Raw genomic sequence first — 21,091 nt, 5'->3', positions numbered from 1 at the left:
GTTGAATGAGGTGTTAGTGAAGGGCTGTGTCACGTTGGTATAAAGGGATCGGGAGACAAGTGCAGGAATGAATATATTTATTTTAGTTACCCAAATTACAGCATGCCATGTAAAGGCATGGGACGAAGACCAAACAAACACGTATACAAAACACTGGGTTGAGACCCAAACAAAAGAGCGACCTTTACATGGCACGCTGTAATTTGGGTCATTAAAAACCCTTAATACGCATGCCTGCACCTGTCTCCCGATCCCTTTATAGCAACGTGACAGGCTGGAACAAAAACCTATAAACTTGTGACCTGTGTAAAAAAGTGCCTGTCATGGCTAAATTTGCCCTCATGGACTAAACAAGCTTTTGAATGGTAGAGGTCCATCTCCTTGAGATGTCCCTCACTCGGGGATGCTAAAATGTTTATGCAAAAATATATATATATATTCTACTGAGCCATTTACTATATGTTCGTATTCTTATCTTTCCTTATTTATTATTGTTGCTACATTGTCAAGAAGGGACCTGCAAGTAAGCATGTGTATCCTGTACATACAACTAATAAAATACGAATAATAAAGCATGAAACTTGACTTCTTTTCTACAATGTGTTCTAAGGATTCAAGCACAGATACAGGAAAACCAATAAAAGTTTTCATATTTATTAAAAACAACAAGTATTGATGCCTCTCCATGGTTCTGGTTTTGAGCTTTGGGTATCTGGGGGCTGCAGTTCATCTGTCTAATCCCCTGCAAGGAGAGAGAAAGGCATTAACAATATTACAATGGTGCATTCATTTAAAATAATATATTCCAGTTTGATATGCATGCATATATTTAAATTGCACATGTCCCCCTTTATAATATGCCTTTATAATATATTGAACATCAGTGTCATTTAATAATATGTATGGGTGTTATAGTTGTATGAATTTATCACAATGCAGCCTGCTCATTGGAAATAAAACACCAGAAGTCCTAATGCAAAACAATATTAGCTTCACAGTGAAACTCCACTATTATGGCTATTTATCTTTCTTAAACAGTAAGAAAAATTGCTTATTTAGCTTCTTTTTTTTTGCTTCAGCCTCTGTACTGTACCATGCATGCAAGCTTAGCTTACTTGTTATTCGTGTTAAATATTTCCATTCTGGAATATTTGTTCGCTGAATTGCTAGCACTAGTTGCTCACACTGATACATTGGCTACAATGTAAACAGACGTACTGTAGCTAGCTAGCAAGCTAGCACAAAAGATAGCTTTGTTCAAGTCAAATTTTATTGGTCACACACGTTTAGCAGATGTAATTGTGCGTGTAGCGAAATGCTTGTGTTTCTAGCTCCAACAGTGCAATAATATCTAACAAGTAATATCTAAAAATGTCACAACAATACACACAATACACACAAATCTAAAGTAAAGGAATAGAATTAAGAATATGTACATATTCGGACGAGCAATGTCAGAGTAGCATAGACTACAATACAGTAGAATAGAATACAGTATACACACATGAGAAGAGTAATGAAAAATATGTAAAGACATTATTAAAGTGACTAGTGTTCCATTATTAAAGTGGCCAGTGATTTCAAGTCTATTTATACTGCGCAGCAGCTTCTAATGTGCTAGTGATGGCTATTTAACAGTCTGATGGCCTTGAGACAGAAGCTGTTTTTCAGTCTCTCGGTCCCAGCTTTGATGCCCCTGTACTGACCTTGCCTTCTGGATGATAGTGGGGTGAACAGGCAGTGGCTCGGGTGGTTGTTGTCCTTGATGATCTTTTTGGCCTTCCAGTGACATCGGGTGCTGTTGGAGTCCTGGAGGGCAGGTAGTTTGCCCCCGGTGATGCGTTGGGCAGACCAGACCACCCTCTGTACAGTGTCTGTGTTCTTTTGCCAATCTTAATCTTTTCTTGTTATTGGCCAGTCGGAGATATGTCTATTTCTTTGCAAATCTGCCTAGAAGGCCAGCATCCCGGAGTCGCCTCTTCACTGTTGACGTTGATACGGGTGTTTTGTGGGTACTATTTAAGGAAGCTTCCAGTTGAGAACTTGTGAGACGTCTGTTTCACAAACTAGACACTAATGTACTTGCCCTCTTGCTCAGTTGTGCAACAGGGCCTCCCACTCCTCTTTCTATTCTGGTTAGAGCCAGTTTGCACTGTTCTGTGAAGGGAAGTACACAGCGTTGTACGAGATCTTCTGTTTTTGGCAATTTCTCGCCTTCATTTCTCAGAACAAGAATAGACTGTGGAGTTTCAGAAGAAAGGTCTTTGTTTCTAGCCATTTTGAGCTTGTAATCAAATCCACAAATGCTGATGCTCCAGAAACTCAACTAGTCTAAAGAAGGCCAGTTTTATTGCTTCTTTAATCAGAACATCAGTTTTCAGCTGTGCTAACATAATTGCAAAAGGGTTTTCTAATTATCAATTGGCCTTTTAAAATTATAAACTTGGATTAGCTAACACAACGTGCGATTGGAACACAGGAGTGATGGTTGCTGATAATGGGCCTCTGTACGCCTATGCAGATATTCCATAAAAAAAACTGCCGTTTCCAGCTACAATAGTCATTTACAACATTAACAATGTCTACACTGTATTTCTGATCAATTTGATGTTATTTAAATGGACAAAAAAATATGCTTTTCTTTCAAAGACAAGGACATTTCTAAGTGACCCCAAACTTTAATAGTGTACGTCTCGTGTCTGAGCCGTTGAATTACGACTCTACTTTGTCTCTGTACTGACGTTTGCCTGTTTGATTGCCTTACGGAAGGAATAACTACACTGTTTGTATTCTGCCATATTCCCAGTCACCTTGCCATGGTTAAATGCGGTGATTCGTTCTTTCAGGTTTGCGCGAATGCTGCCATCTATCCACTGTTTCTGGTTTTAAGTAGGTTTTAATAGTCACAGTGGGTACATCTCCTATACATTTCCTGATAAACTCAGTCACCGTATCTGTGTATTCAATGTAATTTTCAGAGGCTACCCGGAACATATCCCAGTCCGCACGATCAAAACAATCTTGAAGCATGGATTCTGATTGATCAGACCAGAGTTGAACAGTCCGTAGCACGGGTGCATGCTGTTTGAGTTTCTGACTATAGGAAGGGAGGACCAAAATGGAGTCGTGATCAGATTTACCAAAGGGAGGGGGCGGGGGAGGGTCTTGTAGGCAAGTTGAGTTGAGTAGCAGAGGTCCAATGTTTTCTTAGAGCGAGTACTACAGTTAATGTGTTGGTAGAACTTCGGTAGCGTTTTCCTCAGATTAGCTTTGTTAAAATCCCTGGCTACAATAAATGCGGCCTCAGGATATGTGGTTTCCAGTTTGCATAGACTCCAGTGTAGTTCTTTGAGGGCCGTTGTGGTATCGGCTTGTGGGAGGAATATACACGGCTGTGATTGTAACCAAAGATAATTATCTTGGGAGGTAATACGATTGGCATTTGATTGTGAAGTATTCTAGGTCGGGTGAACAAAAGGACTTGAGTTTCTGTATGTTATCACAATCCCACCATGAGTAGTTAATCATGAAACATTCATCCCCGCCCTTCTTCTTCCCGGAGAGATCGTTATTTAACCTGTTATGGATAGGGGGCAGAATTTTCACGGCCGGATAAAAAATGTACCCGATTTAATCTGATTATTACTCCTGCCCAGAAACTAGAATATGCATATAATTATTAGCTTTGGATAGAAAACACTCCAAAGTTTCTAAAACTGTTTGAATGGTGTCTGTGAGTATAACAGAACTAATTTGGCAGGCCAAAACCTGAGAAGATTCCAAACAGGAAGCGCCCTCTCTGACCATTTCTTGGCCTTCTTGATCATCTCTAACCAAAACAGGGGATCTCTGCTGTAACGTGACACTTCCGACGGCTCCCATAGGCTCTCAGAAGGCGGCAAAAAGCTGAATGGTGGCTTTGCAGGCCCTGGCTGAAAAACACTAGCGCATTTTGATAAATGGTCGATCAGAGAACAGAGACTGGAGGTGCGTGGACGAGGCGACCTCATGTTTTTATTCTTTCGTCTTTGAACGAAAACAACGACTCCCGGTCGGAATATTATCGCTTTTTTACAAGAAAAATAGCATAAAAATTGATTTTAAACAGCGGTTGACATGCTTCGAAGTACGGTAATGGAATATTTATAATTTTTTTTGTCACGAAACGCGTCGGGCGCGTAACCCTTCGTCACCCTTGGATAGTGTCTTGAACGCATGAACAAAACGCCGCTATTTGGATAACAATGGATTATTTTTAACCAAACCAACATTTGTTGTTGAAGTAGAAGTCCTGGGAGTGCATTCTGACGAAGAACAGCAAAGGTAATACAATTTTTCTTATAGTAAATCTGACTTTGGTGAGAGTCAAACTAGGTGGGTGTCAAAATAGCTAGCCTGTGATGCCGGGCTATCTACTCAGAATATTGCAAAATGTGCTTTCACCGAAAAGCTATTTTAAAATCGGACACCTCGATTGCATAAAGGAGTTCTGTATCTATAATTGTTATGTTTTTTGTGAACGTTTATCGTGAGTAATTTAGTAAATTCACCGGAAGTGTTCGGTGGGAATGCTAGTTCTGAATGTCACATGCTAATGTAAAAAGCTGTTTTTTGATATAAATATGAACTTGATTGAACAAAACATGCATGTATTGTATAACATAATGTCCTAGGCGTGTCATCTGATGAAGATCATCAAAGGTTAGTGTTGCATTTAGCTGTGGTTTTGTTTTTTGTGACATTATATGCTAGCTTGAAAAATGGGTGTCTGATTATTTCTGGCTGGGTACTCTGCTGACATAATCTAATGTTTTGCTTTCGCTGTAAAGCCTTTTTGAAATCGGACAGTGTGGTTAGATAAAGGAGAGTCTTGTCTTTAAAATGGTGTAAAATAGTAATATGTTTGAAAAATTGAATTTTTTGGATTTTTGAGGAATTTGTCATTCGCGCCACGCCTATCATTGGATATTGGAGCAGGTGTTCCGCTAGCGGAACGTCTAGATGTAAGAGGTTAACTGAGAACCCAACTGGCTGTACGGACTCAGACAGCATATCTGAGAGCCATGTTTCCGTGAAACAGAGTATGTCACAATCCTTGATGTCTCTATGGAAGGAGATCCTAGCCCTGAGCTTGTCAACTTTATTATCCAGAGACTGAACATTAGCGAGAAATAACTCGGAAGTGGTGGGTGGTGTGCGTGCCACCTGAGTCGAACTAGGAGTCTGCTCCGAATACCTCTTCTCTGCCGGCCGTGTTTTGGATCAGGCTCTGGAATCAGTTCAATTTCCCTGGGGGGTAAGAACAAAGGATCCAATTCGGGAAACTCGTATTCCTGGTCGCAATGCTGATACTGCTGGTGCGCTACCGCTGCTCTGATATCCAAAAGTTATTTCCGGTTGTATGTAATAAAAAACAAAATTCTGGGCTAATAATGTAAGAAATAACACATAAAAAAACAAAATACTGCAAAGTTGCTTTGGAGCTAGAAGCAGAGCTGCCCTATCTGTCAGCACCATCTTGCTGTTAATCATGTTGTTGATGCTGGCGTGATGATGCGGTTTCCTGTTTAGGTTAGAGGTCACGTCGAAGTACATTTAAAATGTAACAGATTTTAAGCACTCTGCATTTTCCCATACTAGACGGTATGCTCTCTCAGGTGTTCTTGGAAGATCACCCTTGAAAGAACAGGAGAATGCATAACGCAAATGCGCATATGGAAACAAGCCTATGTGTATGCTATGTGACTGTGTGTATCAGTATCTGTACTGTGTGTATGTACGCCAGGGTTTCCATTATGAAAAATGTGGCGTCGAACAACGTGATCGGGAAGATTTTCATTGACCACCATTTGAGAAATTTACTAGACCGATATGTGTTGTGTGGGTAACCATTAGGGAGTCTACCCATGGTGCTCAGAATGACAGAAATCACTTTTAGATTATGGGAATTCATCTTAACAGAACATGCAACTCCTGTAATGAATCTGCTGATAAAACATAATTTTCAAATGTGCCAAAATGCAATTCGCGGGAAACCTCCATTTTAAACAGTGCACCTGATAAGAGCGGTTTAATATGTGAGAGAGATTAACATCTCTGTTAGAAACTTGCTATGTCTAGGATTGTGCCTTTCTTTGGCTTTTAAAACCAATAGAATAGGAGAGAAATTGAATAATAGGAAGCATTTCATTGATAGGCTTGGGAAGTACATTTAAATAAATGTGACAAAATTCTATAATTACTCCTTTCTATACATAAATAAATAAAATCATTCAAAATACTTCACCAGAAAGCATGACTTAGCCACAGGCGAATCGAGGATCATTAGCTTTTTTTTTATAAATATTTGTGGATTGTTTAAAATCACAAGCTTGTAGGCCCATTCCTACAAATACCTAGGTGTCTGGTTAGACTGTAAACTCTCCTTCCAGACTCAAATTAAGCATCTCCAATCCAAAATTAAATCTAGAATCAGCTTCCTATTTTGCAACAAAGCATCCTTCACTCATGCTGCCAAACATACCCTCGTAAAACTGACCATCCTACCGATCCTTGACTTCGTCGATGTCATTTACAAAATAGCCTCCAACACTCTACTCAACAAATTGGATGCAGTCTATCACAGTGCCATCCGTTTTGTCACCAAAGCCCCATATACTACCCACCATTGCGACCTGTACGCTCTCGTTGTCTGGCACTCGCTTCATACTCGTCGCCAAACCCACTGGCTCCAGGTTCACATTGCAACATGACAACGACACTAACCACACAGCCAAGAGAACGCAGCAGTGGATTAGGGACAAGTCTCTGAATGTCCTTGAGTGGCCTAGCCATTGCCTGGACTTGAACCCAATCGAACATCTCTGGAGAGATCTGAAAATAGTTGTGCAGCAACGATCCCCATCCAACCTGAGCATTAGAGGATCTGCAGAGAAGAATGGGAGAAACTCTCCAAATACAGCTTGTAGTGTCATACCCAAGAAGATTTGACGCTGTAATCGCTGCCAACGGTGCTTCAACAAAGTGCTGAGTTAAGGGTCTGAATACTTATGTGATATTTCAGTCGTTTTCTTTATAATAAATTTGCCAAAATGTCTAAAAATCTGTTTTTGCTTTGTCATTATGTGATATTGTGTGTAGATTTATCAGGGGAAATAACAATTTAATCCATTTTAGAATAAGGCTGTAATGTAACAAAATGTGGAAAAGGTGAAGGGGTCTGTAAACTTTCCGAATGCACTGTATTCAAAATAGCTTCTGAAATTCCGTAATTGTACTGAAGAGGGTGAGGAGGAGACTCCTATGGAGAAGTCAAGTCATTCATATTCATGGTCATTACCTGATCTAATCACCCTGAGGCTCTGCTCTTGGCCACAGCAAGTTCACGAGAGGGGGCAGACCTCCCGAGTCCCGCCACGGGGCAGGCAGGCAGAGCAATGTGTGTTGGGTGGAGAGGGGGCAGGATAAAAAGTGACCAAGTTATCCAGGGATGTCCGTGGGGCAAACTGAGAAGAAACTGAATCAACAGAAAACTGGGAAAACCGAGAAGAAATTGAATCAACAGAAAACTGGGCAAACCGAGAAGAAACTGAATCAACAGAAAACTGGGCAAACCGAGAAGAAACTGAATCAACAGAAAACTGGGCAAACCGAGAAGAAACTGAATCAACAGAAAACTGGGCAAACAAAGACGAAACTAGATCGATAAAACTTTTGTGAAGCTGGATGAGCCCTGAAGCATACAGGTATGTGTTTTTTCCAAGGCTGAACTTTTGTGTTAGACTAAAACTGGGGCTATTTTTCAGAGAGGTACAGAGATTGCATAGAACATGACCAAGAGGTTGAGTTGACCTGGCCATTAGAATATTTAACAACCATGCTGCTGGTGCTGGTTACGTATCCTTTTACCTCTTCTCTCCTGTTTCCTAGGATAGTAAAGAACCTTGCTGATGGCTCGTGTTAGTTACGTCTCCTTTCACCTCTACTCTCAATCTCATATCAGCTGAACAAGGACACTTGTGATCACACCAAAGACCATGAGGCTTTGAAACGGAACAAGAACAAAAAATCAACATAAGTGAGACCTTGATTCAAATGTTCCCTATATAAATACTTTTCAGACATATTGTGGTTCTCAGAGGCCTAGCTAGCCATGCACACCAAAGTTTGATTTTGATTAACTAAATCATCAAGGCTACATACATCATGGTCAAGGGGTCAAGGATAGCATCTAAATGGTCATGATGGTGATAAAAAAATTACGCCCATTCTAAACATCCCCGACATTCGGGAAGGCTGAGGGAGCCAGCTACAGACTTCCATTGACCCCATGAAGCAGATGATGCACCACTTCTATCATCACCATCCGCATGGACACTAATCTGAATGGCATGCCTTCATCCCTCCATCCAGAGAGGGGCCTTACTCAATCTCTCTCTCTGGTGGTAACCAAGTGCCATTCTCTCACTCTCTCTGTCCCTCTCCATCTCTATCTCTCATTTTCCCTCATTGTCCCTCTCCCTCCTTCTCATTCTCTCTCTCTGTCACTCTCTCTCACTCGCCATTTTGATCTCTCCTTCTCTCTCTCTGAAAACTCCTAAAGTCTAGCTCCCTGCCTGTACTGTAAGCCAGTAAGGCTAATCGGATCTAATGTTGAGTGATTTATAAGTGTATGCCAAACATGACATTCCAATTGAGTCCTCCCCTGCTGCTCAGTGTTCCAAAATAGAACCCTGTTAAAGATGACACACAGCAGGCGACCAGAGCACATTGTGTCTATAAGGCCCAGTAAATGAGGAAAGGATCAGGACTAGAGAGAGACTGTGAGAGACGGTATGCTGTAGTTCACCCTAGTTTATTTAAGGAAGTTGTTATCGGAGCTATTCTTTTGTGAAGCCACATGTCATAGGGGGCTTTCAGCTCGCTCCACAGGTCCCTTCCTCTAAACACAAATACAACAGCCAATGTATGGCAGGAAAGAACAATGTTAGACTAACAGTCAATGTTGATGCCGTAATGTAGCTTTTACGAGCTAGCACAAGCATAATAACACTCGATAGCACAAGCATAATAACCCTCCCTCGCAAAACCATAATAACCCCAGCGATGTTTCTACCATTAAAATCCTTGGGCAGGCCCGTCTGAACGTTTTGTAAAATAATAAAATATATATATACAGTACCAGTCAAAGGTTTGGACACACCTACTCATTCATGGGGTTTTCTTTAGTTTTTACTATTTTCTACATTGTAGAATAACAGTGAAGACATCAAAACTATGAAATAACACATATGGAATCATGTAGTAACCAAAAAAGTGTTAAACAAATCAAAATATATTTTAGATTTTAGATTCCTATACCTTGATGACAGCTTTACACACTCTTGGCATTCTCTCAACGAACTTCATGAGGTAGTCACCTGGAATGAATTTAATTCCTTAATCCGTTTGAGCCAATCAGTTGTTTTGTGATAAGGTAGGGGTGGTATAAAGAAGATAGCCCTATTATGGCAAGAACAGCTCAAATAAGCAAAGAGAAAAGACAGTCCATCATTCCTTTAAGACATGAAGGTCATTAGGATAAATTCATTAGAGTTGACTGCACCCAAATAAATGCTTCACAGAATTCAAGTAACAGACACATCTCAACATCAACTGTTCAGAGGAGACTGCGTGAATCAGGCCTTCATGGTCGAATTGCCTCAAAGAAACCCCTACTGAAGGACACCAATAAGAAGAACAGACTTTCTTGGACCAAGAAACACGAGCAATGGACATTAGACCGGTGGAAATCTGTCCTTTGGTCTGATGAGTCCAAATTTGACATTTTTGGTTTGACCCGCCGTGTCTTTGTGAGATGCAGAGTAGGTGAACGGATGATCTCCGCATGTGTGGTTCCCACAGTGAAGAATGGTGGAGGAGGTGTGATGGTATGGGGGTGATTTGCTGGTGACACTGTCGTGATTTATTTAGAATTCAAGGAACACTGAACCAGCATGGCTACCAGGATTCTGCAGTAAAAATAAAATCCCATCTGGTTTGCGCTTAGTGGGACTATCATTTTCTTTTTCAACAGGACAATGACCCAAAACACACCTCCAGATGGTGTACAGGCTATTTGACAAAGAAGGACAGTGATGGTGCTGTATCAGATGACCTGGCCTCCACACTCACCCGACCTCAACCCAATTGAAATGGATTGGGATGAGTTGGACCGCAGAGTGAAGGAAAAGCAGCCAACAAGTGCTCAGCATTTGTGGGAATTCCTTCAAGACTCTTGGAAAAGCATTCCTCATTAAGCTGGTTGAGAGAATGTCAAGAGCGTGCAAAGCTGTCAAAAAGGTAAAGGGTGGCTAATTTGAAAAATCAAAAATGTATTTTGATTTGTTTAACACTTTTTTGGTTACTACATGATTGCATCTGTGTTATTTCATAGTTATGATGTCTTCACTATTATTCTACATTGTAGAAAATAGTAAAAATAAAGAAAAACCCTTGAATGAGTAGGTGTGTCCAAACTTTTGACTGGTACTGTATATCTTTTTTTTTCTTAAATAGCTTTTCAGGGTGAAAAAACGTAAACTTAAATGACTAAAACCCGATATATAGTATCTAGAAAATATAATAGACATATATATATTTTTTATAATATAATCTTGGAGAACTAACAATCACCAAAATAAAAGATAGCCAGTCGGGGGGAAGTGAAATTCAATTATCACTGACTGTCTAGCTTTTATTTCGGTGACTATTAGTTATAGAAAATGTAAAAAACAATGAATTTAATAGTATAGATTTTTTATTATGTTTGAGCAAAAGAACACAGCATTTTCCATGGCAAAATGCATCAAATTTTCTCTCAGCTCCATGACAGAATATGTAGAATTGCAGGAAATTAGCTTGAAAACTGCTAAATGTTCTCTCAGCTCTACAGAAAAATGTGTAGAATTGCAGGAAATTGGATTAAATATTCCAAAATGAGATCCCCTAAAATGTTTTTTAAAATCCTGCAACGGGCCGACCGCACTCATTGCCACGCCCCCTGCCCCCTACCTATACACTCATTGCCACGCCCCCTGGCCCCTACCTAAGCCCCTTTTTTATCCAGAAAAAACCCTGAACCCTCCCTCACTAAATTCTCCATGATAGAAACACTGTAAAGAACTTGCTAGCTACACAGTATATTAAATTAGTTAATTCATTATGTTCTAGGACATGGGTATTCAATTCTTACTAGAGGTCGACCAATTAATCGGCATGGCCAATTAATTAGGGCCAATTTCAAGTTTTCATAACAATTGTAATCGGCATTTTTGGACGCCGATCATGGCCGATTACGTTGCAATCCACGAGGAGACTGCATGGCAGGCTGACCACCTGTTACGCGAGTGCAGCAAGGAGCCAAGGTAAGTTTCTAGCTAACATTAAACTTATCTTATAAAAAACAATCAATCTTAACATAATCACTAGTTAACTACACATGGTTGATGATATTACTAGTTTAACTAGCTTGTCCTGCATTGTAAATAATCAATGCGGTGCTTGTTAATTTATCATCGAATCACAGCCTACTTCGCCAAACTGGTGATGATTTAAAAGCGCATTCGCGAAAAAAGCAATGTCGCTGCACCAATGTACCTAACCATAAACATTAATGCCTTTCTTAAAATCAATACACAAGTATATATTTTTAAACCTGCATATTTAGATAAAAGAAATTCATGTTATCAGGCAATATTAACTAGGGAAATTGTGTCACTTCTCTTGCGTTCTGTGCAAGCAGAGTCAGGGTATTATGCAGCAGTTTAGGCCGCCTGGCTCGTTGCAAATTGTGTGAAGACCATTTCTTCCTAACAAAGACCGTAGTTAATTTGCCAGAATTTTACATAATTATGACATACCATTGAAGTTTGTGCAATGTAACAGCAATATTTAGACTTATGGATGCCACCCATTCGATAAAATACGGAACGGTTCCGTATTTCACTGAAAGAATAAACGTTTTGTTTTCGAAATGATAGTTTCCGGATTTGACCATATTAATGACCAAAGGCTCATATTTCTGTGTGTTTATTATATTATAATTAAGTCTATGATTTTATATTTGATAGGGCAGTCTGACTGAGTGGTGGTAGGCAGCAGCAGGCTCATAAGGATTCATTCAAACAGCACTTTCCTGCGTTTGCCAGCAGCTCTTCGCAATTCTTGAAGCACAGCGCTGTTTATGACTTCAAGCTTATCTACTCCCGAGATTAGGCTGGCAATACTATAGTGCCTATAAGAACATCCAATAGTCAAAGCTATATGAAATACAAATGTACAGCGAGAAACAGTCCTCTAATTCCTATAATAACTACAACCTAAAACTTCTTAACTGGGAATATTGAACACTCATGTTAGAAGGAACCACCAGCTTTCATATGTTCTCATGTTCTGAGCAAGGAACTTAAACATCACTTTTTTTACATGGCACATATTGCACTTTTACTTTCTTGTCCAACACTGTGTTTTTGCATTATTTAAACCAAATTGAACATGTTTCATTATTTATTTGAGACTAAATTGATTTTTATTTATGTATTACATTAAGTTAAAATGAAAGTGTTCATTCAGTATTTTTGTAATTGTCATTATTACAAATATATATATATAAAAATCGGCGGATTAATCGGTATCGGCTCCCTCTGGTCCTCCAATAATCGGTATCGGCGTTGAAAAAGCATAATCGGTCGACCTCTAATTCTTACCCTACGAAGTCTGGAGCCTGCAGGTTTTCTGTTCTAGCTGACAATTAATTGCACCCACCTGGTGTCCCAGGTCCAAATCAGTCCCTGAATAGAGGTGAACAATTAAAAAAACGCAGTGGCTTCGGGGTCCAGAGTTGAGTTTGAGGGTTCTAGTATGTTGTTTAATGATGTTTGACATGACAGTGGATATTCAGCATACTGGGCATCATCGCTGGCTCCTTTCTCTGTGGTCTTTAATGTGTGTCATTACAACGCTTCAGTCCGCTCTGATCAAGGCCGTCCGGCCCTGCCTCTGTTGAAAGGCCATTTCATTGGACTAGTCATTAAAATGTGGGCGATGGACACACACTCATATTAAAACGGACGGGGCTGTTGGTCCAGAGTCAGGTCGCTCTGCTCTGCACGCCTCCTAATGTTCTTTAATCATTGGAGGGAAAGGGCCCGCCGCTCGGGTCACTCTGCTCTCAACGAGCAGCACTGCACTCAGAGACAGTATGAAGAGTGTCCAATTAATTCCTGGGGGTCCTGACCCCTGAATCCATAATGAAAGTTGGGCCAGGCAGACAATGCTGCCAGAGCTGAATAGACAGAGCAGAGAAGAACATTGACAGCTATAACTCCTCCATCTCCCTTTACATATGCACGTAAGCGTCCATGTGCATGCACACAGACACACACTCACACACTACACTCTCTCTCACACACACACACGCAGTACAGTACAGTACACACACACACACAGTACACACACAGTGTGAAACCTGACAATGTCAGGAATGTTAATCCCATGATGTGCAAGTTATCAATCCACAGTAAATGTCAGAGGGAGAGGATCTGCCCTCATGAATGATGGATATATATTGCTGCTTGTTTTCTCCTAGTCTGCGTCCCAAATGGCACCCTATTCCCTTTATGGTGCACTACTTTTTTTACCAGGTCCCATAGGGCTCTGGTGAAACGTAGTGCACTATGTAGGGAATAGGGTGCCATTTGGAGTGCAAGTCCAGTCTCCTCGCCATTGTATTATAGAGTGGGACAGTGCTGCTGAGGGCTTATACTACATCTCCAGGCGTAACGTAGCTCATCCCTTCCAGCAGCAGCAATACCTGAATCGCACTGACATTACCATCCTGCTCCACTGGCTGCTCGGCTAGCTGCAGACACAAGGAGGTGAGGAGGAAGGAGGAGGAAAGGATGACACTCTCACTGCTTTTGGATTCTCTCTCTACCTGGCTCAAGCTATAGAACATTGTGGAGATGTGAGATATTTAAAAAATAAGATTGTAAATGCACACTGTCAAGGAAGAATTGAAAGCCTGCATGAACTTTTCTATCCATTTCCAGTAACAATATATGTGCAGGTAGGGGGGCTGGAGAGGAGCCTACCCTTCTTCAGGTAGGAGTGCTAGAGAGGAGCCTACCCTTCTTCAGGTAGGAGTGCTAGAGAGGAGCCTACCCTTCTTCAGGTAGGAGTGCTAGAGAGGAGCCTACCCTTCTTCGGGTAGGAGTGCTAGAGAGGAGCCTACCCTTCTTCAGGTAGGAGTGCTAGAGAGGAGCCTACCCTTCTTCAGGTAGGGTGCTAGAGAGCAGCCTACCCTTCTTCAGGTAGGGTGCTAGAGAGGAGCCTACCCTTCTTCAGGTAGGGTGCTAGAGAGCCACCTACCCTTCTTCAGGTAGGAGTGCTAGAGAGGAGCCTACCCTTCTTCAGGTAGGGTGCTAGAGAGGAGCCTACCCTTCTTCAGGTAGGAGTGCTAGAGAGGAGCCTACCCTTCTTCAGGTAGGGTGCTAGAGAGCAGCCTACCCTTCTTCAGGTAGGAGTGCTAGAGAGGAGCCTACCCTTCTTCAGGTAGGGTGCTAGAGAGCAGCCTACCCTTCTTCAGGTAGGAGTGCTAGAGAGGAGCCTACCCTTCTTCAGGTAGGGGTGCTAGAGAGGAGCCTACCCTTCTTCAGGTAGGAGTGCTAGAGAGGAGCCTACCCTTCTTCGTGTAGTGGTGCTAGAGAGGAGCCTACCCTTCTTCAGGTAGGAGTGCTAGAGAGGAGCCTACCCTTCTTCAGGTAGGAGTGCTAGAGAGGAGCCTACCCTTCTTCAGGTAGGGGTGCTAGAGAGGGAAAGGCTGCACAGCGGATACTGGCATCCATCCTCTCTGGGGATCAGGTCTAAGCTTAATAACAATTCAGAATAATTTATGCTCCAGCCACCATCGTGGCTTCTGCAACTAAACGCACACTGAAGGTTTCTACCCCTTTGAGGACATCAACTCCAGTGGGTGAATAAGTGGCTATCAAGTGGCTATCTATAGGCATCTCTGTGAGAAAATAGGGCTACATAAATCATTCAAAACACACACGCACACGCATGCATGCATGCACACACACACACAACCAAAAGTCTCTTTTCACATTCAGCATGTGTTTGCCCTGACAGTATTTTATGAATACCAGCATGTGTTGTATCTGTTTATTTACAGCTGCTTGTTTGGTATGCAAACATTCATCTCGATGGGACCCCTGCTTGATTAATTAATTAGGACTTATTAATTAAATTAGCATTTGTCCACAGCTGGGCTTCTAATCGCAAATTCATAGCGAGTGTTCAAACATCAGAATAATATTTGCCCCAACACTATGTTTAATAACAGTAGACAATAATGCCTATTTTCATTCAAATGACATCAATTAAAAGCATTGCACTCCAACTGCCGATGTCAAATACAATACAATCCATCATTATTTGTAAAGTAAAAGCAAGTTTGAGGTCAGTGTAGCAAATCGTAACTTAGCTTCATGAATTGTATTGAATCAATGAATCGATTAGTTGTTGAGTACACAGACGTCTGTCAAGTACTCCAACTTGTCCCTGTGGTAATGCAACTATACTGCATGAGAAAAGCACTGTCATGCCATGTTAGAGAGAGAGAGAGAGAGAGAGAGAGAGAGAGAGAGAGAGAGGATAGAAAGAAAGAGAGAGGATAGAAAGAGAGAGGATAGAAAGAGAGAGATAGAGGGAGAGAGAGAGAGAGAGAGAGAGAGAGAGAGAGAGAGAGAGAGAGAGAGAGAGAGAGAGAGAGGTGAATGACGGAGTAAAACATTTCCATAATTCAAGACATTGGGTTCCTTTTTACACCACACCAATGGTGGCGAGGACGTATCTGGGGAACAGGCCGTTTAATAAACACAGTCATGGCTGCAGAGAGCAGAGCAATTTGACACAGTTTTAACCACCGCTGGGCTCAGGCTCCTGTTTCTGTCTGTCTGTCTGTCTGTCTGTCTGTCTGTCTGTCTGTCTGTCTGTCTGTCTGTCTGTCTGTCTGTCTGTCTGTCTGTCTGTCTGTCTGTCTGTCTGTCTGTCTGTCTGTCTGTCTGTCTGTCTGTCTGTCTGTCTGTGACAACACTAATAACAAATGGTTCTATATAGTGCCAAATAAGGGTTATTAAGCTTGGAACCATAGCGGAACCCTTTTTGGTGGTATACCTTTTACTAGAACCATGCTCATATGTTTCTAAATGGAACCTGTATGGTGCTATAAAACACCTTTTCCTAAGGTTCTATCCTGAACAAAAATAGAAATGCAACATGCAACGATTTCAAAGATTTGACTGAGTTACAGTTCATATACAAAATCAGTGAATGAAAATAATGAATTAGCCCCTAATCTATGGATTTCACATAACTGGGAATACAGATAAGCATCTGTTGGTCACAGATACCTTAAAAAAAAGGTAGGGTCATGAATCAGAAAACCAGTCAGTATTTGGTGGGATCCCAATGTGTCTCATGCAGCGCCACACATCTCCTTTGCATAGAGTTGACCAGGCTGTTGATTGTGGCCTGTGTAATGTTGTCCCTCTCCTCTTCAATGGCTGTGCGAAGTTTCTGGATATTGGCGGGAACTGGAACACGCTGTCGTACACGTCAATTCAGAGCATCCCAAACATGTCTGGTGAATCTCCTGGAAGAACTAGGAGATTTTCATCTTGTGTACAGACCGTTGCGACATATCATTATCATGCTGAAACATGAAGTGATGGGGGCGGATGAATGGCACAACAATGGGCCTCAGGATCTCGTCACGGTATCTCTGTGCATTCAAATTGCCATCGATAACATGCAATTGTGTTTGTTGTCCGTAACTTATGCATGCCCATACCATAACCCCACCGCCACTATGGAACACTCTGTTCACAATGTTGACATCAGCAAAACGTCTCGCCCACACGACGCCATACACATGGTCTGCGGTTGTGAGGCCGGTTGGACGTACTGGAGATGGCTTATGGTAGAGAAATTAACATTCAACTCTCTGGCAACACCTCTGGTGGACATTCCTGCAGTCAGCATGCCAACTGCACGCTCCCTCAAAACATGAGACATCTGTGGCATTGTGTTGTGTGACAAAACTGCACATTTTAGAGTGGCCTTTTATTGTCCCCGGAACAAGGTGCACCTGTGTAATGATCATGCTGTTTCATCAGCTTCTAGATATGCCACACCAGTCAGGGGGATGGATTATCTTGGCAAAGGAGAAACGCTCACTAACAGGAATGTAAACAAATTTGTGCACACATTTTGAGATAAATAATCATTTTGTGTATATGGAACATTTCTGGAATCTTTTATTTCATCTCATGAAACATGGGACCAACACTTCACATGCTGCATTTATATATTTGTTCAGTGTATAAAGAGCCATTAAAAAAGGGTTCTATATCGCACCAAAAAAGGGTTCCACCATGGTTACAACCCTTTTGGGGGCTATATAGAACCCTTTTTTATGGTTCTTTATAGAACATTTATAAATAACCTCTCTCAATCTCAAAGGTTTTTTGTAGAGCCATACATTTTTTTAAATTATTGCTTAATAGCCATATTATATTGTTAAAATTCCACAGGTTTTATTATGTTTATTAACCAGTTCAATCAGGTGTGCTAGTTCTAAAACAGCTTTGAGTCCCTGAGGAGACTTTTTCAAACGACAATAGGCCATCCATGAGTCTTTCACAAGACACCATCACTGGCCATAGTCATATATAACAAGAAATAGCATAACACAACAGATTAGACAAACTGGAATGACACTCATGGCTGCACAAAAAGAGAGGTGCACAAACCATGTCCCAAACCATGTCCCAAAACCTAAACGAGCCACCACCCCTACATTTTAATGATCACTAAAATAGGAAATAACCCTTTTTTGAACTGCAAAGAACCATTTGAAGGCCTCAAAGGGTTCGTTGGGTCAGTATGGTTCCACATAGAACCCCCACCTTTCCCAAAGAACCCTTGAGGAACCCTCACTTTTTTGTGTGTAGGCATAGGTTATCAAAGTCCACAGATGAGGACATGGATACGATTCATTCACGTTGTTGCACGAAAGCACTGAATGGCAAAAGGACATAAAGCCTGTACTGGTAGGCTACATAAACGGAATTATTTTACCTTGAGCTGTTGTGTAGTGGATAAACAGGGAAAACAATAAAATCCATGAGGCGCGCCACCTCAGTCCGGGCGAAACTCCAGCCATTGTCCATAGCCGGGCTAAATAAACAGCGTGTGTCCGGCACGCTGAATACATGTTGTGCCGCTGACCAAGTCGTCCCGGAGTTATCGTTGAGTTGTCTGTGTGGGTCTTGCAACTGTCCTCTCTGTGAACGTCGTCGTCACTGAAACCGGGCAATCTCCGGGTCTCAGGGCGCTCGAGCGAGACCGCGCGATCCAACAATCACCAACTGCTCTGAAGGAACGATATGTGGAGCAGATCAATTGAAAGTTCGTTCAGTCACACACAGGACTGAAATAATGCGAGTAAATTCCAACTAACATAAGCTCATAAATGAAATTATCGATAGGCTTATGCAATACCGCGGTCAATAAATTAAGTATGTGTCCTTTAAACTGTAACCTTTATGATAAAAATAGGAGCAGAGTCCATGTTGACTGCTGGATACAGAGCTATTGTGTTTTAACTCAATTGTAGCAGACACTGAAATCGTGGCTTTCAGTCTGTATTGCAATGAGGCAGACCTATTTTTTATTTAGGCTACGAATTGCAACAAAACAGCCTGAACCTATCTAGGTTCCTTTGAAAAAAAATTCTTTTCAGATTGCAGAGCAAAGTTAAATCATAAACCATTCAATTCTCCAGCACCTGCATCGGGAGCAAGTATAAATCATAAAATATCAATATAGGCAACTATTTCAACAGCAATACTTGTCCCGTTTCCATAAAAGTTATTCATAAAGTTTATCCTCTTCTGGTGATGGTCAGGATGGATGATTATCTCTGGTAGTAGCTATTGAAGAAGGGAGAGTGCTGGAGAGAGGATTCTAGCTCCCTGAATCCGTTATGTGCTTGAGCAATACCAGCGATGCTCCCGGCATGAGAAGCAAAAGTTTCCAAAGACGATTCCCGCGTCAGGTCCGGGAATTCCCTTGGTAAAAACGAATCTATTCACTCAGTGGTAGTGGTACATTTCGTGGGAAGTATAGGGAAAAGGGGAGTGGGAGAGAAATGTTAAATAATAACGCTATCATCGAAGTCTTCGGTGGCGGAGGAGCACGGTTTGTCTGTGTCCTTTGAAGGCAGCGTCCACCGTTCCTTGTGCGAATCATAGAACTGTCTATCGGACTCGGTCGGTCTGCATCCAGCATGCGCGTGTATGGGAGGGTAGCAGGTTGCCACCACGCGGCAGTGCGCAATAAAGCATCCATTACCAAGCGATAGGGAACAGCCCATTACCAACATGCACATAGGTGAAGTCCACTTTCATAAAGCACAAATATGTACCTGGTTGATGAACAAATAATAGCAATTTTAGTTGATACAATACATAAATTACACTCCTGTTTGTTGCCAGGCTACAATAATAGGTTGAATAAGTTACCCACTGTGCAAAAACTGGTTGAATCAACGTTGTTTAAAAAAAAAGTGTAATGATGTTGAATCAAAGTATAAAAATGATTGGATTTGCAAAAAGTCATCATGTAAGAGCATTTCTTATATTTTGCACCCAATGTTTAACTTCAATGAAATGTTTTGTAGATTTAATGTTGAATCCATGTTAGTTGACAACCAGTAGAGGTGCATGGGTCAAATCATTGGGGAAGTCAAGCCAGAAAAAAATGCCATATTACAACATACATGCAGTACCAGTCAAAAGTTAGGACATACCTACTCATTCCAGGGTTTTTCTTTATTTTCACTATTTTCTACATTGTAGAATAATAGTGAAGACATCAAAACTATGAAAGAACACAAGTGGAATCATGTAGTGACCAAAAAAGTGTTATGCAAATCAAATGTAGAATTTCTTTCCTTCTTAAAGCCTTTCAGCCAATCAGTTGTGTTGTGACAAGGTGTAGGGGTATACAGAAGATAGCCTTGTATGGTAACAGACCAAGTCCCTATTATGGCAATAACAGCTCAAATAAGCAAAGAGAAACAACAGTCCATCATTACTTTAAGACATGAAGGTCAGTCAATCTGAAACATTTCCAAAACTTTGAAAGTTTCTTCAAGTGCAGTAGTAAAAACCACCAAGCACTATGATGAAACTAGGTCTCATGAGGACCGCCACAGGAAAGGAAGACGCAGAGTTACCTCTGCTGCAGAGTATAAATTAATTAGAGTTAACTGCACCTCAGAAATTGCAGCCCAAATAAATGCTTCACAGCATGGCTACCACAGCATTCTGCAGCGATGCGCCATCCCATCTGGTTTTTGTTTGTTTTTCAACAGGACAATGACCCAAACACACATCCAGGCTGTGTAAGGACTATTTGACCAAGAAGGAGAGTTATGATGTTGCATCAGATGACCTGGCCTCCACAATCACCCTACCTCAACCCAATTGAGATGGTGTGGAATGAGTTGGATCGCAGAGTGAAGGAAAAACATCCAACAAGTGTTCAGCGTATGTGGGAACTCCTTCAAGACTGTTAGAAAAGCATTCCTCAGGAAGCTGGTTGAGAGAATGCCAAGTGTGTGCAAAGCTGTCATCAAGACAAATGGTGGCTATTTGAATAATCTAAAATCTAAAATCTGTTTTGATTTGTTTAACACTTTTGGTTACTACATGATTCCATATGTGTTATTATTCCACAATGTAAAAACTTGTAAAAATAAAGAAAAACCCTTGAATCAGTAGGTGTGTCCAAACACATTACTGGTACGGTATCTGTTGTGATAATTGCGTTGTTTGCTCGATAACATGTTAGTTAATTTGCCTTGCGATGATATATGCCTAAGGCCGAGCCAATAAAAAGACACAGAGGCAGAATAAATTAAATCACACCTATGTTTCATCACAAAACCAGAGAGCAACATCTCTCAGATGAAGTCCACAAA

The 21,091-nt window shown here is 41.2% G+C and overlaps 1 protein-coding gene across 8 annotated transcripts in view; it reads right to left on the bottom strand.

Annotated features, from left to right (window-relative positions):
* The window catches only part of sdk2b (sidekick cell adhesion molecule 2b), a 431,587-nt gene extending 412,220 nt beyond the window's left edge, over positions 1 to 19,367 (bottom strand). For all 8 annotated transcript variants that reach the window (XM_014179818.2, XM_014179822.2, XM_014179819.2 and 5 more), the window contains exon 1: positions 18,184 to 19,367. In XM_014179818.2, the coding sequence (XP_014035293.1) occupies positions 18,184 to 18,319 (136 nt within the window). In that variant the 5' untranslated portion in view covers positions 18,320 to 19,367. The remainder of the gene's footprint in view (positions 1 to 18,183) is intronic.
* Between the last annotated feature and the right edge of the window lie 1,724 nt (positions 19,368 to 21,091).

The sequence above is a fragment of the Salmo salar genome, chromosome ssa28, assembly GCF_905237065.1.
Source record: "Salmo salar chromosome ssa28, Ssal_v3.1, whole genome shotgun sequence".
Taxonomy (NCBI): Eukaryota; Metazoa; Chordata; class Actinopteri; order Salmoniformes; family Salmonidae; genus Salmo; species Salmo salar.
This window is presented reverse-complemented; position numbering and strand designations above follow the sequence as displayed.